Raw genomic sequence first — 17270 nt, 5'->3', positions numbered from 1 at the left:
AGACAAAAAGCGGACATTTCCATGACTTTGGGAAAAAAGGGGAAAGGGAGAGGGAAGGGTGCTTATAACTAAATCTCCCTTGGTCTTCTACAAGTAGGAAGCATCTACGAAAACAAGTCACGAGTCATTTTTACAAAATCCAAAAACTATAGTGAGGGGTGAAGGTTCACGTCAATGCCAGTGATAGCCAGTCTCCACTGCATGGCCTATCATCAGTGCATGGCCTGTCGTCAGACTGGGTGTCATTGGACTCAGAACTTTATTCATGGGCTTGTGACCCATGCGTCTGCACAGGCCTCATGCTCAGACCTATGTTTGGTTAAATGCTCTGCATTTCTGTCTTGACATTCTTCATTGTTTTATCTCTGAACCTGTGTTTGTTAGGTGAAGTTTGATGGGACAATGGAGCATGCATCTGAGCAGAACTCCTCTGAGAAACGAAAACATTTGATCTTTTAGTACCTTTAGTGGCACCTTCTCCTGCTTTTAGAATAGAAAGCCCAACATTTCATTTTGCACAGGCCTTGAAAATGACATAGCCGATCCTGATCAGACTGGAGACTTTTTGGCCTTCTCCCTGGGCTGGGTTGCCATTTTGAAATCTGATGGGTAAATTGGGAACCAGCAGTGACCTAAAAACTTGAGGTGAGCCAAGGGTCATGGTGGGAAGAAGCCAAAAGCACAGCTACAGCTCTGGTGGGAAGGAAAAGCCACTCAGTGTCCCAACGGACTGGGCTGGCAAGGCAGCATCCAGAGGCTTGAATTCATCCAGCTTGACAGGGTCTTGTAGGCCTCACTCTGTCCCACACTTTGAGTCATGCTGAACAGTCAATGAGCTGAGAGCATCCTTGGATAGCTGCAGGGTTGCAGGCCAACTGACTTAGTGCCCGCTGAGCAGGCCAGAAAAGCCCTACAAACCAGTCCCAGCAACAGTATCATAGGGATAGAGTGTGTGGGACCCCCGGGGCACTGAGATCAAGGCCTCACTGTGGCTTGGTATTAATGCATCTCATTCCAGAACTCTTTTGGTTTCCAGGAGGAATCTTCTTTATCTCTGTGACCAATCATGATAATTGCCCAAAGAGATTTATAACACAATTAAGCACAAATAATAAATTAGTGATCGTGTTTTTTGCCAATATTGCTAATTATTAATAATGCTTGTTATTGATAATTATGACAGTAATAGCAGTGAAAGCTATAACATGGCAATTAAGAGATATGGGTTCCAGCCAGCTTGGTCAAAATTCACTGGAATAAAATGGGCAAGATCTTGAGTTTCCTCTCAGTTTTCTCATCTGTGAAATGGGGATGATGATAACTGTTTTACTGCTTACCTTGTATAGTAGGAAGGTCAATGTCTATCTTGTTTGCCCAGCACAGGGTTGGACACTTAGTACATTCTTAATAAATATGTGTCGAATCGATAACACAAAAGTGATCATCATGTTACTAGAATATATCTTACATATCCTAATTGGGAAGGGAATGTAGCCAAAATCTTTTGGGTTCTCATGCTGTTTCAAGCCTGCTAGTTGCTTTTTTTTTTTAATCCTTACTTTTATTTATCTTTTTTTTAGTTTTGTTTTTTTTTTTCAGAGAGAGAGAGAGAGAGAGAGAGAGAGAGAGCACGCATGAATATGTGTGAGCAGGGGAGGGGCAGAGAGAAAGGGAGAGAAAAAAATCCCAAGTAGAACCCTTGCTATCAGCGTGGAACCCAATGCAGTCCTCACACCCATGAACCATGAGATCATGACCTGAGCCAAAACCAAGAGTCGGACCTTAACCAAATGAGCCACCCAGGCACCCCTACTTTTATTTATCTTTACTATTTAACTACTCTGTGAAATGAGGCTATTTTATAGCTGAGCACACTGAGGTTCAGGGACATTCATGACTTGCCCCAAGTCCTCCAGTTCATACGTGATTAACCAGGATTTGAACTAAGGGTGTCTGATTCAAAACCCTACGCCCTGTCGTGTTGCCTTTGCTAGTACATACCTTCCCTGTCTTAGGAGATTGCTTGCCGCAGCTGATGACCAAAATTCAGAACTTCTCTCTGTACATCTAACATTGCACTGTTGTGTTTGCAACCTGTTGCCTCTTGTTCTGTCGCTTCTCCTTTCACATGTCTTCTCCCTTTCTCTGTCGTGACTAGTGTGCTTCCTCAGTGACTTTTGTGCCCTTGGGTCTCCATCTGGGTTCCCCTTGACTTCCATTTTTCTGGCGCTGTCTTGTCCGCTTTCTCTAGATTCCTTATGTCCTTAAGTTAACAGGATTTATTTGAGTGCAACATGGAGACTAGAAGTCATTCCCATCATAAACAAAAGAAGAAATACAAACAACCACCACCAAGTAAAATATTCAAGGCTGCTATTAGTCAAAGGAGTACCCATGAAAACAGCAATGACAAAGTAAGCCAGAAGAAGAAGTGAATAGAGGCCCCATGAAGGCAAGAGGCACTGTGATTTGCACTCATTTCCAGACGGTGGGAGGATGGTTGCCACTTTTGGGGAAAGCGTTTTGGGAATCGGTGCCCCAAGACTTGAAAGTTTGGTTGATGAGCACAATTCTGGAAGCATTCTAAGAGGAGCATCCCTTACACCCATCTAGCTCTCTATGCCAAGGAAAGAATCAAAGATGAAATAAAAAAGTAATGTCCAGCCCAGTGTCAATAACAGAACATTGGTTAAATAAATAAATTATGACATATCTAAAAGGTGTTATAGTACAGAGTCATTAAAAAATAATATTTTAGGCACGCCTGAGTGGCTCAGTTGCATAAGCCTTCGACTGTTGATTTTGGCTCGGATCATGATCTCACGGTTTGTGAGATTGAGCCCTGCATCGGGCTCTGTGCTGACAGCTGGGAGCCTGCTTGGGATTCTCTCTCTCCTCTCTCTCTCTCTGCCCCTCCCCTGCTCACATGTGTGCACTCTGTCTTTCTCTTTTCTCTCAAAATGCATAAATAAACTTAAAAGTAATAATAATATTTTAATGAATCTTCTCCATTATGGAAATTGGCCATCATATAAGGCAAAGTGAAAAAAATCTCTATGCAAAACTGTATCTATTCCTGTCTTCTAGTTCTGGAAAAGAGTGTATAATTGGCATCACCTATTCTTTCAACAAATATTTCTTAGGTGTCTTCTATGTGTAAGTACTATGCTAAGTAGTAGGTATGCATATAAGCAAACAAACACCCAGAGGATTCAGCTATTGAACAATTGCACAAAAATAAATAATTACCAATCCAGGGATTGCTAGGACAGAAAATTAAAACAGTACCTCCCAGAGAGCTTAACTCTGGACCAAATTTAGACTGGGAGACCGAGGGATGTGTTCTCTGGGCAAGTGTTTTTGAAGCAGAGCTCTGAAGAGGTAGCCAGGTGGGGGGAAGCCATTGCCAACAGAGGGAACCATGCCTGCCACAGCCCTGAGGTGGTGCCATCAGGAGGCCCATGACACTGGAGCAGATGAGTGGGAGGCTGCACCCCGAGGTCTGGATTGCACCCTGAGTGCAATGGAATAGGTGCCACGGAAGGCTTTAGGGCAGGCGCTCAGTGCAATCCAGTAAACACTTCTGGAAAATCGCAGTGATTTCAGGTGCAGAATGGATGCTGTGGCTCTGTGAGAACAGTGAGGAGTAGATGAAAAGGCCACATCTGAGGGTCCATCAGCAGCTCCTGTCAGCCCAGTCTGGCACCCTACCCAGACGCTAGGTGAGCCAGGCTCTCCTCTGAAGAGATCTTAAGACTCAGATTCCCACAGACCAGTGGGAAAGGTCATTTCCCCCTTCTTCTACCTTCCGCTCCTCTTCGAGCTACACCCATCCCTCTATACAACTCATCTTTGAATGCCAGAAGAAATGGGGTCTCCCACCTCCCCCCATTTTAAAGTCAGGTGTTGGCTTTGTCCAAATGAAGCCTGGTCTCAAATTCTAAGACTGTTTCCAAGAACTAGGGATTCAAAGGATGCAAGGAAGTGTTAGTGGTTACCCTGAAATAGTTTGTGAGTATCTGCAAATGCATGGGAAAAGTTCTCCACAACTCGATTTCATGCTAATTCCAAGTGATTCCTCGTAGAGCTCTGTGAAGACCGGTGGCAACTTTCTGAGCGTCTGTCTTGCATTTGCCTAACAAGTTAATTAACACTTTTTGTCACTCTGGCAGCTTTGGAGCAGAGGTGAGGGGGAGGAGGGATGCGACAGCCAGTGCTGCCTCGGGTTAACCCTGCGTTCCCCCTACGCAGGGAGAAGGCAGCTGAGTGTAGCATTGTCAAGGCAGAGGTCTCCGCACTGACCTCTCTGATTCTTTCTGCAGCTGGGGCACCCAGGGCGACTTCTCGACAACTCATGCACTGCCCGCTGTGAAGGTGAAGCTGTTCACAGAGAGCACAGGGGTCCTGGCCTTGGAGGACAAGGAGCTCGGACGGGTAAGCGCTCCCCATCACACGTTGCTCCAGAGAGCCGTGTCCCCCAGTCCCATGGGATAGCACTGCGAAGTCCTCAAAGGTTTGATTTCAGGTTTGAGTCCCGGGCTCCACTCTCCATCGGTTTTGTGATCCTGGGCCAGTCCCTCAACCTCTCCGAGCCTCAGTTTCCCCTCTTTAAATCTGGGCTACCAGGAGGGCACATTGTAGAAGACAGAGCAGGGGTTCTCAACACCCTCAGACCCAGACACCCGTTAGAGCAGAGATTTGTAATGCCCCTTCTGTCTTGAAGTGAAACTCTCAGACTATTTATTTATTTATTTACTTTTAAGTTTTTCTCTTTTTTAGTCTGTCTTTATTTTTGAGAGAGAGCGAGACAGAGTGCAAGTGGGGGAGGAACAGAGACAGAGGGAGACACAGAATCCGAAGCGGGATCCAGGCTCTGAGCTGTCAGCACAGAGCCAACACGGGGCTTGAACTCACCAGCCGTGAGCCGTGAGATCCTGACCTGAGCCGGAGTCGGATGCTCAACGGACTGAGCCACCCAGGCGCCCCTCAGACAATTTAACAACCTAACCACCTGACAATTTAAAAATCGATACAGTGACATAATATAAAAGAGAAATAAAAGGGAATTAATAATAAAATAACTTCAGGGTGCCTGGCTGGCTCAGCTGGTGGAGCATGTGACTCTTGATCTCAGGGTTGTAAGTTCAAACCCCACATAGGGTGTAGAGATTATTTAAAATAAAATCTTAAAAATAATAATAATAAAATAATTTCAAAAATGTAGCGATTCAGGCACCATTGCACTAGAAGACCTACAGAAGGAATGCTTTCCTTTTTCCCATATGGAGAATCACTAGGCAGGTGACAGTCACAAAATCCGCTGTGGAGGGTGGAAGCTGAACAACTGACATATCAGTGAACTGATTTCCTGAAACCATCAACCAAGGAAACAAAGTTTCCTCGGTTTCCCTGGAAAAGTGCCAAAATTACTTTGAGTGTATATTGTTCCAAATTACAGAAATTCAACTGAGTAAAGATTAAAGTTCTCATTGGTAATGATTCGTGGATAAGGCAGCATTCCATCCCGTCTGCAAGTAGAGGGGGCTCCAAAGAGATGTGCCAATGGGGCAAGAAAATTATTAGCAAAAGAAAAGGATTGTTGGGGCGCCTGGGTGGCGCAGTCGGTTAAGCGTCCGACTTCAGCCAGGTCACGATCTCGCGGACCGTGAGTTCGAGCCCTGCGTCGGGCTCTGGGCTGATGGCTCAGAGCCTGGAGCCTGTTTCCGATTCTGTGTCTCCCTCTCTCTCTGCCCCTCTCCCGTTCATGCTCTGTCTCTCTCTGTCCCAAAAAATAAATAAACGTTGAAAAAAAAAAAAAAAAAGAAAAGGATTGTTTTAGGCAAGGTGGCTTTCCTTCAGGGTGAAACTGAGAGGTCTTATCTCGCAAATTACCCCATCTTTCTTTGCAGGAGGATGGAGAGGGCAGACGCATGGGTGCTGATTGGAAAATTCCTGACTGACATGTTAGGCCTACGTTTCTGGGGGAGGTTGGAACTGCAGGTAGATTACATACTGAGCACCGGTTTGGGAATAAGGTCTAAGTGACACCACTTTGGGCCTCTGGTTTTCTTTTTAACAATATGTAAACAAAAGATTTAAGATCTGGACTCAATTAATTATAGACAGGCTTTTCCACCTCCATTCGTATCCAGTGGGAATATTTAGAAGTTAGGTGAGATTCAGGAGAATTCCTCCCTGGGGAGGAATGTCTCATTCATCGTATGGCATGTCGAATCCCCAGGCCCCGCCCATTCAATACCAACAGAGCCCAGCACCGTTTTGTCAACCAAAAATGTCCCCCAGATTTCTGAAACATCCCAAAGGGTGGTACCAATCCCTTTGAGCACCCCTGAGATAATAGAGACATTTCTTCTTACTTCTCAATTATTGACTCTACACCAAACAGCCTGTATTTTCAGGACGTAAGTTAGATTTGCTAGCTTAAAATGCTTCCATCACCCCATACTGCTTATAATAAAAATCTGAACTCTGTAGTATAGCCTACAAGGATTCATGTGATCGGGCTTCTGCCTACTTCCTCGGCCTCAGTTGTGACTACCTTTCCCCTTATCCACTATGTCCCAGCTTCATTGGCCAAATTTCAGTCTGCTACATAAACCATTCTTTCCTGCATCAGAGGGCTTTCTCCCTGAGTGGAACGCTCTCCCCACTGTCCACAGCTCTTCAAAAGGCTGCCTCCTTCCTTGCATCAATGCCTTCTCCTAAGAGACTTTTCCTGACTGCCCATCTTCCTTCATTCACTGCCTCAGCCCCCTCTCTACTAAACTTCTCGCCAAGGAGAGAAAGAGAGAAGAATTTACAGAAATGTTGGCTTCTGTCTCCCCTACTGGATGATGAAAACCCCGTGGGCATAGAAGCCTAAACTATTTTGTTCACTACCCTATATACCCAGAGGCCGGCACAGAGACTCCCAATACATTTCATTTTGTACTGGTTGATTACATAATCCCTTCTGAAAACTGTATGACTTCAGCCAAAACTTTCAACCTCTCTAACCCTCTGATGTGTCATCTATGGAAAAATGAGAGAATACCTCGAGACTAGCACACAGGCACACACTTCTAACAACGCCAGCAAGAATACATTAAGTGTGCTTTCTTTTTTCTTCCTTTTTTGCCTGCTTCCTTAATCTGGCTTTCATCTATACAGCTGACCTGGAATCATATTACTAGGATTTAGACCAGAATATTAGTATTCAGAGAGACAAGTCCAGGAATGCTCAACTTGAGTCCACAGAAGGTTCCCTGGAATCCAGGAACCCCATGAAATTGTTTGCAAATGTTGAGGTAGCGAGGGGGCATATGTACATTTTTCTGGACTTGCCAGTCCAAAGCATTCACCAATTTCTCAAAGCTGTTTCCACTCAGAAAAGTTAACCCCACTGGGCTAGTCAAACCTTTTGTTTTATAGAAGAGAAAACAGATTCCCACCGAAGGCAGGAAGCTTCCCTAGAGCCACCCAGTTGGATGGTTCCCATGCCCTGTACATTTGCCATTGGCCAGGGCACTGCCCCGAGGCTCTGCGGTCTCTCACCGATGCTATAACCCTGTTATAGCATGCTATATTATCTCACCGATAATAACCCTGATGAGTTATTACTCATCTTGTACGGATGAGTCCGCTGGGGCCCAGAGGAGGTAAGTAACTTGCCAGGAATGATGTTGACTCATCTCCAGGACCATTCCCACTGTATCACATCGTCCCTGTGCAGAAATAAAACCCTGGGCTCTGCTGCTATGACGAATGCCACGAGCTTGCCACAACCCTGTAGTTATTCATTTCTTAAGAACTCATTCTCTTCTCCAGCCCCATAGATGTTCCCCTAGATAGGAATTGACTCTTCCTACCGGAGACACTTTCTAACAGTTGCCGTGGAACTGGCCTGCCAGGTCCATGTTCCAGCTGGGGCGCCCTCCTCTGGAAGCACCTCCACAGGCCGCAGCTGGTGATGACTGCTTTCTTTTTTTAAGTGAAGCAATTCCTTGTACCCCTGGGGGAGTGTTTCTATGCTCTAATTGCTCTCAAGCTTAGCAGGACACAACCACATTTGAAATCCCAGTGCTACATTCATTCATTCAACAACATTTCGTTTGTGCCGTATTCATTATGTTTTACTTTTCATCGACCTTTTTAACTAAAAAAAAAAATTCATGCATTGTAAAAAAGAAGTTAATGGATAATAGTGACAATGAGTGATCGTTCCCACCTTGCCCTAGTATCTTCTCCAGGGAAAAGCCTTGTTTTCAATTTATTGTGTATTCTTCCCCTAGTGTTCTATGCCTGTATAAGCATAGCATACACAAGCATACGTGTACATATCCCTCTAAAAAAGAAAGAACGAATGAATGAACGGACGGCAGGAAATTACTGTATACATACTGTTTTGTACTTTGCTTGAAATATCAGTGTATTTAGAGATTAGTTCACGTCAGCCCGTACTGACTTGCTTCCTGTTTCATAGCTGTGTAATATTCCAGGTATAGATGTATCATAACATACTTAGATTATTTCCAGTCTTTGGCTGTGTAAGCAATGCTTCCATGAATAACCTTGAATTTATTTCTTGGCGCATATGTGTGTATACGCGTAGGATGGTTTCTCAGAAAATATTTTGCTGAATGAAATCTGAATTTTGACAGATTCTACCAAATTGTCCCCTAAAGAGTATACGCCAATTGATACTTCCACAAAAGGCAAAAGTGAGGGTTCCTCTACACCCTTGCCAACCCTGTAATATTATCAAACTTCCATTCACTGGATATGATTGCGAGCCCATGGTGTCCCATCATTTGTGGCATGCAGGGAGCAAACAGGACTAATGACAGGCAAAAATCTTTAACTTCAAAAGAACATAAGGGATATAGACCTAAAAAAACAGAAATTATAGGGGCGCCTGGGTGGCTCAGTCGGTTGAGCATCCGACTTCGACTCAGGTCATGATCTCACGGTTCGTGAGTTCGAGCCCCGCATTGGGCTCTGTGCTGACAGCTCGGAGCCTGGAGCCTGCTTCAGATCCTGTGTCTCCCTCTCTCCCTCTGCCCCTTCTCCACTCATGATCTCTCTCTCTCTCAAAAATAAATAAACATTAAAAAACAAACAAACCAGAAATTATACTGCAATGTGGTAAGTGCTCTGCTAGAGGAAGAACACCTGGGAATGGCATAGCTAGGAGACGCAATCCAGTCTGAGGGTCAGGGATGCCTTCCTGGGGTCAGGTCAAGTGGATACGGAGGTAGGGAAGGATGTACAGGCTGAAGCTCGGAGACGATCAGCCAGGAAAAGGCTCAGGGTTAAAACAGCCCCCCCCCCCCTCCAAGGACCTGCCTGTGCGGCCAGGTAACTAAGAGAAGCTGGGGCTGGCCGGCATGCTGCTTACTGCGCAGAGTGGGTTGTGTTCCCACATCGGCATCACCACATCAAAGCGCAGCACACATGGGCCTCGGCTGAGATGACAAAGTGCTTGATTAGCAGCCTGGAATGTCCAGATGAGGTGTCTGGACTGCTCAGGGCTCACGTGCACCCAGGAGGACCCTAATAATTCAGCAGGGCTGACACATACAAAGGAGACGTCGACCCGTCGGGCACATGGTGGGGTGGGGGTGAAGATGGAGAAGAACAGCAGTGACCTCACCTCTCCATCCACCCTGGAGAGGAAGTCTCCCCGGGGAGCCACCACACGGAGGAAGTCTTTGTGGAGCGGCCAGTAATCAGCTGTGGTCATTCGTGTCGGCGAATGGACGCCATATTGCCGGTGGGAAACACGCCCAGAATCCATATGGTGGAAGTCCTGTTAACGAGCTCCGGGCGCCCAGAGCGAGGCTCCTGCTTTGATTTTGCCAAGTGGGCAGGAGCAGAAGGAGGCTCGGGGGCTTGCCTGCTGCTGCTCTGGCCCTGGCTGGGCTTTCTTTTCCCAGCCCCTCCCCCTCCTTGCTTCCCAGCACATCACCCCCTTCACCTCGCAGGCCAGACTGGCTCAGGAGAGAGGGTCAGCTTCCCTAGGAAGGGCGGCACCTCCCTCCATCTCCCAAATGCTGGGGTCCCCGGAAACGGAACAGGATATGGAGTGACCTATAGGGACGGGCGTTCTCTTGAGGGGAGGGAGAGGTGCACCCCCACCCCCACCCCCCAGTGGCACCTTGACGTACTTTCCTTCAGCATCCTACAACATATTATACTCTTCTGGCACCAGTTACATGAATTTATACATTTTACGATACAATTTTAACTAAAGCAACCCTCACAAAATGAACAAATGGTCTAAAAAAGATTACTACAAAGTGCTAAAATCTTTTTTTTTTAATTTTTTTTAACATTTATTTATTTTTTGAGACAGAGACAGAGCATGAACGGGGGAGGGGCAGAGAGAGAGGGAGACACAGAATCTGAAGCAGGCTCCAGGCTCTGAGCTGTCAGCACAGAGCCCGACGCGGGGCTCGAACTCACAAACCGTGAGATCATGACCTGAGCCGAAGTCGGACGCTGAACCGACTGAGCCACCCGGGCGCCCCAAAAAGTGCTATAATCTTAACATACTACTATTGCAAGCCTGGCAAAAACACACACAAAAAAATGGTGGAGCTGACATCGCCTTACTGAGCAGGACCTCTGTCACCCACATCATGAGATCAAGTCATTGCCAGTGTAATCAGATAAGATCAGGTGTCAGGCAAGATGTTCTGAAATTATTTACAAGACTACTTGAACTGCTTGGGGCACCCGGGTGGGTCAGTCAATTGTGTGTCTGACTCTTGATTTCAGCTCAGGTCGAGATCTCAGGGTGGTGAGATCGAGCCCCATGTCAGGCTCTGACAGCAGAGCCTGCCTGGGATTCTCTGTCTCCTTTCTCTGCCCCTCCCCTGCTCATGCTCACTCTTTCTCTTTCTCTTTCTCTTTCTCTTTCTCTTTCTCTTTCTCTTTCTTTCTCTTTCTCTTTCTCTTTCTCTTTCTCTTTCTCCCTCTCTCCCTCTCTCTCTCTCTCTCTCTCTCTCTAAAAATAAATAAATAAATTTAAAAAAACAAAAGACTACGTGAACTGCAGACTTACATCTAGTATCATTAACAATGAGCCTTGCCCTAAATATATATGATACCTAAAATATAGCTAATAATAGTTCCAAGCCGCCACAATTAGCGAGACATGTAAGAATACAGTTTTTGGGACACTTGGGTGGCTCAGTCGGTGGAGCATCTGATTCTTGATTTCGGCTCAGGTCTTGATCTCACGGTTTTGAGAGTTCCAGCCCCACGTTGGGCTCTGTGCATTGACCACACAGAGCCTGCTTGGGATTCCGTCTCTCCCCTCTCTCTTTGCTCCTCCCCCACTCATGCTATTTCTTTCTCAAAATAAACTTAAGGGGAAAAAAAAAAAAAAAAATATATATATATATATATATATACATAGTTTTTATCTGTAGCTCATTTTTAAGACTTCTATATTTGTGTGTATTTTATGATATATGTAATAAGCTAATATATTAATACGAAGTAAATGTATATAATGTAAACATAAAATATAAATATAATGATATCTAGTTATATAACTTACATAGATATATAATGATATTTTATATATTTATATATTGATGGTGATATATTTTTATATTAATAGCAATATATTTACAGGTATTGGGCTATTTGTTCAGTATATTTTATGGGCACAGGGCATGGTCAGAAAAACTTGAGCAGCCTCTGGTCTGAAAAATCAGGCCTGGTATTTCCATCATGTCATACGTAAGACATTGGGAAAACTCAAATTCTGTGTTTAGCAAAAATGGATGAATTTTCTTTTATCAGAGTCAGGGAATTTAATGGGGGAGGGGGGTGCGGGGAGGGGTCAGGCCCGGAGGGAAAAGAGGTGAAAATTCAGCACCAACGAGGCCTATCAGAGCGGGCCGATTCTGCTTTTCCGCTGCACCCGCTCGCTCTGCCCTGAGGTCCTGTTGTGCGGCCTCACGGGAAGCAATATGCTCCCACCCTGTACATGCCAGCCGGGCGCATGAGGGCAGTGAGGCTGGCAGCCTCTGGAAGGCCGCAGGTTCCGCCTCTGAGCCTCCGAACCCCTCCCCTCCCCTGCAGAGGTGAAAGAAGCCCAGGAGAGAGGCGGCCTCCCCCTGCACCCAGAGAAAGGAGATGCTTTGAAAACATTGCCAGAGCAGCATGCAACAAATCGGGGCCCTTGGCCACCACAAAAGCACATCTTAGCAGGCCCAGCTTTTGTCGCGCCTGCATTTAGTTCCTGTTCCCTCAGTCCAGGGGATTTTCCAGATATTCCACTCCTGCCCCTGTGCGTGTTCTTCAGGCCCCACGTGGCTCCTGAGAACTCCGGTCACAAAATGAAGAGGCGGATGTCCCGAGTTATCCACTCATTGCCTCACTTGCAGCCTCCGAGACAGAACCTCACGTTGGAGCCCCATCTCGGCAGCGCAGGGTCAAAAAGACGCTTTCTGAGAGCCCATCCTTCCTGCTGTGTGGGCTTCCTTTCAAACCCGGACAGATTTCGGTGTTTGTTACCTGAGGAGATGCCCCATGCGTGTGACCGTCTATGTAAATGCGTGACTGTCAGCCAGATCCCTCCCTTCCCTAGGCCTCTCATTTCTCACCCATCCCATATAGTCCCTTCCGCATTCCCCATGGCCTTTGAGAGATTTCCTCCTCCTGAGACAGGGGAAGGAATCCTGAGGAGCGAAAAATGAGCGGATGAGAGGTGCTCTACTGTGTAATCTCTCACGTCTTTCTTTCATACATCCGCCTTCTTATATGGATGATGAGCCTGAGTCTCTGTCCTGGGTTGCTTTGGGACTTCGAAATTTCAGAAAGATGCACAAGCAGAGTGACCGAAATCATGATTACTTTTCCTGAATTAGCCAGGGAGAGAGAGGAGAGCAGGAGAACACCATTTCTGCCCGCTGGCTGGTCTCTGCTTGGCACGAGGCAGCCACGGTTGGTAGATGAAGCCTTGAATTGCAGTCCGGTGGCCAAGCCTCTGTTTCATTTAAATGCCTCCCTGGGAGCTGGGCAAGACGCGCAGCTTCTCAGCAGCAGAGTTTCTCGTTGAAAACAACACGCCTGTAACAGTGTCTCCGCTTTCTGGCTAAGATGGATGTCCTTTTCGCCTACAGGTTATTCTCCACCCTACCCCAAACAGCCCCAAACAGTCAGAGTGGCACAAAATGACAGTCTCCAAAAACTGCCCCGATCAAGACCTCAAAATCAAACTTGCTGTCCGAATGGATAAGCCTCAAAACATGAAGCATTCTGGGTAAGTGTTTCTTCTCCAAGTGGTAGTTTGGGAGAGGTTTTTATCCGTTTCTTAAAAATTTTAAAAAGAAAAGCTGATCTTCAGAGAACTGCATGGAAGGAAATATAAAGGATTCATGAGAGATTCTTGGTTTTTATATTTACTATAAACTTCAGTTTTTATAAAACTTTTATAAAACTTCTTGATAAAACCTCAATTCTTATGATTACTGGATGTGCATTTGTGCTGCCAAAATAGATTGATTTCCTTCTTTTTTTCTAATAGGATTTCCAGTGCAATTCAAGCATGCTAAGTGATTCTGGTTTAGGAGGTTTCATTGGCTTTGTGTACCTTTCAGTGGCATCTAGATCTTTCAGACTCTATGATTCATCCTCTCTCACCTTCTTTAGCAACCACGTCCAAGAGACATGAGCAGGTGCTATAGGCGACTTTCAAACAATTAACGTTAAATCAGTGTTAGAGTGTACTGTTCAGCGAAGTCTTTTAAAAAAATGACGAAAACATAGGAAATATATGATCATTTTCAGTTCTTAAGGTTGAGAGGCATGAGCAGTTATTTCAAGTAGCATAAAAAGAATAAACGAAATAAGTTTCATTTCACAGATCAAACCAATGATTTGTACAGGAAATCTTCATTGACAACTGGGTAATGCCATGGTTTATTCAATTAAACTGCTTGGACACCACTCTCTCAGTAAATGCGATCACTTAGAAAGGAGTTGGGCCATATCACTGAAGAGGGGAATGTCTAACCAACAGAAGGGAATGGATTGTTTTTCAATTATTCTGCGGGTACCGTTTGCCACCGGCTATCATTCTGCTTAGCTCCTCTAGAAACATCTCATTAATTCCCTTTGGGGTGTATGCATTCATGAGATGGTTTAAAGTCATAAAATGGAAATGAAAACTGAGAATTAATTATAATTCTAGAGGCTTAGTGCTCTACAGTGCTAGAGGTTTAGGGGCTACAAAAACCCAAACCCAGGGACTAGCCAGTGAGTAAGACACATTCAAATAGAAGCATTTAAAGAGGTCCAGGAGAGAGCGGTTAGGACAGGAAGTATACACCCCAGCACATGAGCAGACCACAGCAGCATGTGATCAGGAAGTAAAGAATGATGTTGTAGGGAGTTAGTGCCTTGGTATTCCAAGGAACATGGAAAGCTCAAGGTTTCAAGAAAAGATAGGTACCTCCCAGTCAGGGCACCAGAGGGAGTCAGGCATGGGGAACCCCAGAGAAAGAAAAGGTTTCCCAACAAGCTGGAGACCCCGTACTGCCCTTGAGCTCTGGCACAGATTTGAAGAATTTGGATAGCATTATCCTGAGACCAAGCTGTTTCTAGAGACTGAGATGGGATTTTGCCACAGCTGTTCTGCCTGCAGCCAGTGGACAGCTGTGGGAGAGTGAGCCAGACCCTTGCTACACATTTCGTCTTTTTTCCACCATTATGATGAAGGGCAGCTAGCTTCTCCCCAGTTACGTTAGCATCTCATGAAGATGTGTCATGAAATGTTTGTGAAGTCGCCTTTTCCTCCTTCTGATCATACTCCTGGCATCTATTCCAAATGTTAAGTGGAATTTCTCCCCCTTGATGTAAACATCCCAGTTGCGAGACAAAGGGTCAGAGAATTCTGTTAGGTCTTTATAGCATACAGGAAAACATTCTTCATCTTTTGCAAAAATACTTGCTCATAAATGCTCAGTAACTATTTGCTAAAGGAACAGGAGCATGAGCAGATAGAGTGAGCAAGGGAAAGAGAGAGAGAGAGAGAGAGAGAAATGAGGAGGGTAGGACAGACTGAAGAGAGAGACAACAAAAATATGATTGGATGTATCTGTCCTCAAAAGTTCAGTTTTTTAAAAAAAACTTCCTTATAGGATCAGCAGCTCACCCCACCTAGTATGGAGTTTTACAAGCACTCCCTAATTCCCACAGCAAACTACATACCGAGTAATTTCCCCAGGGGACACACTCCCATCTCCCACATTCTCTTCATTTATGCTGTTGGGAACTGAACTAACTGATTTGAATTCAGTAATTTTTTTTTCTTTTGGTTCATTTGTAAAATTATTGAGACATTTCAAGCTATCTTGACCTTGCAGATGACAGAAGAAATATGTAACTCAACTTCTGACAGTTTCCACAGCTATTTCGTGTTTCTAGACTCCCATGTAAAAATTACCCATCTGCCAGGAAATATACTAGGAAAGCCTAAAGTAGCCCTGAAAAGTAGGCAATAGCTTTCTTAACAACACTGCCAGAGACCCATTGTGGCCTAAATCAGGGGTGGACAAAATTAGTTCCACAAGGGATGACCCAAGGAAATTAAAAGAGTTTCTTATGGACTACAATTTTTTTTTCATTTAAACTTAAAAAAGCTTTCTCAAGCCCCATTGTGTAGGGAAGGAAAGAAATATCAGAATAGTGTTACAGCTTAAAGAATGGTAGAAAGAAAGGAATTTTCAAGAAGCATGGCTGAGGTTATAAATTTTATCTACTTTAATGTTTATTAAAACATAAAAGGAAAAATCAGAATTACTGTAAATTAGTCCTTGTTGGTAGACTGGGACATTCAGAATAACTTTCCTTATTGAGCAGAAAAATGTTAGTGAGAAAGTCAACACTATTTTGGGGCCTTAAGACCTGAGTATCTGGGCCTATTTGACAATAAGCAGCTCCTCAGAGAGTTATTTTTCATATTTTACATCCATATGGTGTTTTCAAGTTCAGCACGTGCATTCACACGCATGTTCTCATTTCTTCCCTGAAACAGCCTCACAAGGACTACATATCATTATCCTCCCATCTTAATAAATGGCCTCTCCCTTCACCCAGTTGCTCGGACCAAGAATCTTGGGGTCATCTTTGACATTTCACCCCCTCATGTCATCCATCAGCAAATTCTATTCACTGTACCTTTGAGAGAAATCCAGAGTTCAGCCTCTCCTCACCACCACCATATCACCATTTGGATCTAAGCCTTGAACCCTAACTCCCTCACTTGTGCCTTTACTGATTAAGCAGCCCCCCTCCTGCTGTCCTTCCTTCCCTGTAGTCTGTCTCCCAACATGAAGTCGGAGTAATTTTTTTAACACACAAGTCAGATCCTGCCACTCAAATGCTGGAAAACCTCCAATGATTCCCCATCTCACAGTCAAAGCCAGTGTTGTTACCATGGCTACGAGGCCCTATCTGATAAAAACTCCACTACCTATATGACCTTGATCACGCTTCCAGCCACAGTGGCCTCCTTGCTCCTCCCCACCTCCACGTGCACCCCCACCTCAGGGCCCTTGGCCCCACCTTTCCCTTGGATGCCTTTTGCCTTGGATGCCTCTTCTCCCTCACCCAACTTTCCACCTGATTCACCCTGATTTCTGCATGTCTGTGTGCCATGTCAGAATGCCTGGCCCACCTGTGTCTTCTCTCTTTCTTACTCTGCTTTATTTTCAGCAGAGCACTCATCATCAACTCACACATCACATATTTCTTTGTTTATTAGTTTGTCATCTCTCTTCCCCATTAGACACCGAGTTCCTTGTCATCAGGGACCTTTGTCTCCCTTGTTCAAAGTAGTTATTACAGGGCCTACCAGGTAGTAAAAGCCCAATAAATTAATCTAATTGTTGCATAAATGAGTACGTGAATGAATGAATTCCCACTTTACATATATGGAAAACAGACGTGCGGGTGGTGAACAGTCTTGCCCAAGTGAGAATAAGCATTGGAGCTGTGTCTAGAATTACATTATTCCTTCTGGTTCAACCTTAAATGGAGGACCCAAACTTGAATGAAATAGAGAGCTCCCCTGATTCCATTTTGGTTTCATTCAGTGAACTGCCGTGCCCCAACCTGGAGTAATTTACAGCAAATCTGATTTTCCTGTTATGCTTTAACAGAACTTGCAAGGGATACAGTTTATATGTCTCAGCCATGCTTCTTAAAATCCCCGTTCCTCTTCCATTTTCTTAGCTGTGCTGTTGCTTTAG

General features: G+C 45.0%; 1 protein-coding gene across 29 annotated transcripts in view; it reads left to right on the top strand.

Moving 5' to 3' along the window:
• Positions 1–17270, top strand: part of CADPS (calcium dependent secretion activator) — a 481890-nt gene that overhangs the window by 280850 nt on the left and 183770 nt on the right. For all 29 annotated transcript variants that reach the window (XM_045496967.1, XM_045496969.1, XM_045496972.1 and 26 more), the window contains exons 7-8: positions 4323–4434; positions 13140–13279. In XM_045496967.1, the coding sequence (XP_045352923.1) occupies positions 4323–4434; positions 13140–13279 (252 nt within the window). The remainder of the gene's footprint in view (positions 1–4322; positions 4435–13139; positions 13280–17270) is intronic.

This window comes from Leopardus geoffroyi, chromosome A2 (genome assembly GCF_018350155.1).
Source record: "Leopardus geoffroyi isolate Oge1 chromosome A2, O.geoffroyi_Oge1_pat1.0, whole genome shotgun sequence".
Taxonomy (NCBI): Eukaryota; Metazoa; Chordata; class Mammalia; order Carnivora; family Felidae; genus Leopardus; species Leopardus geoffroyi.
Note: the sequence above shows the minus strand (reverse complement) of the source record. Positions and strands in the feature narration are given on the sequence as shown.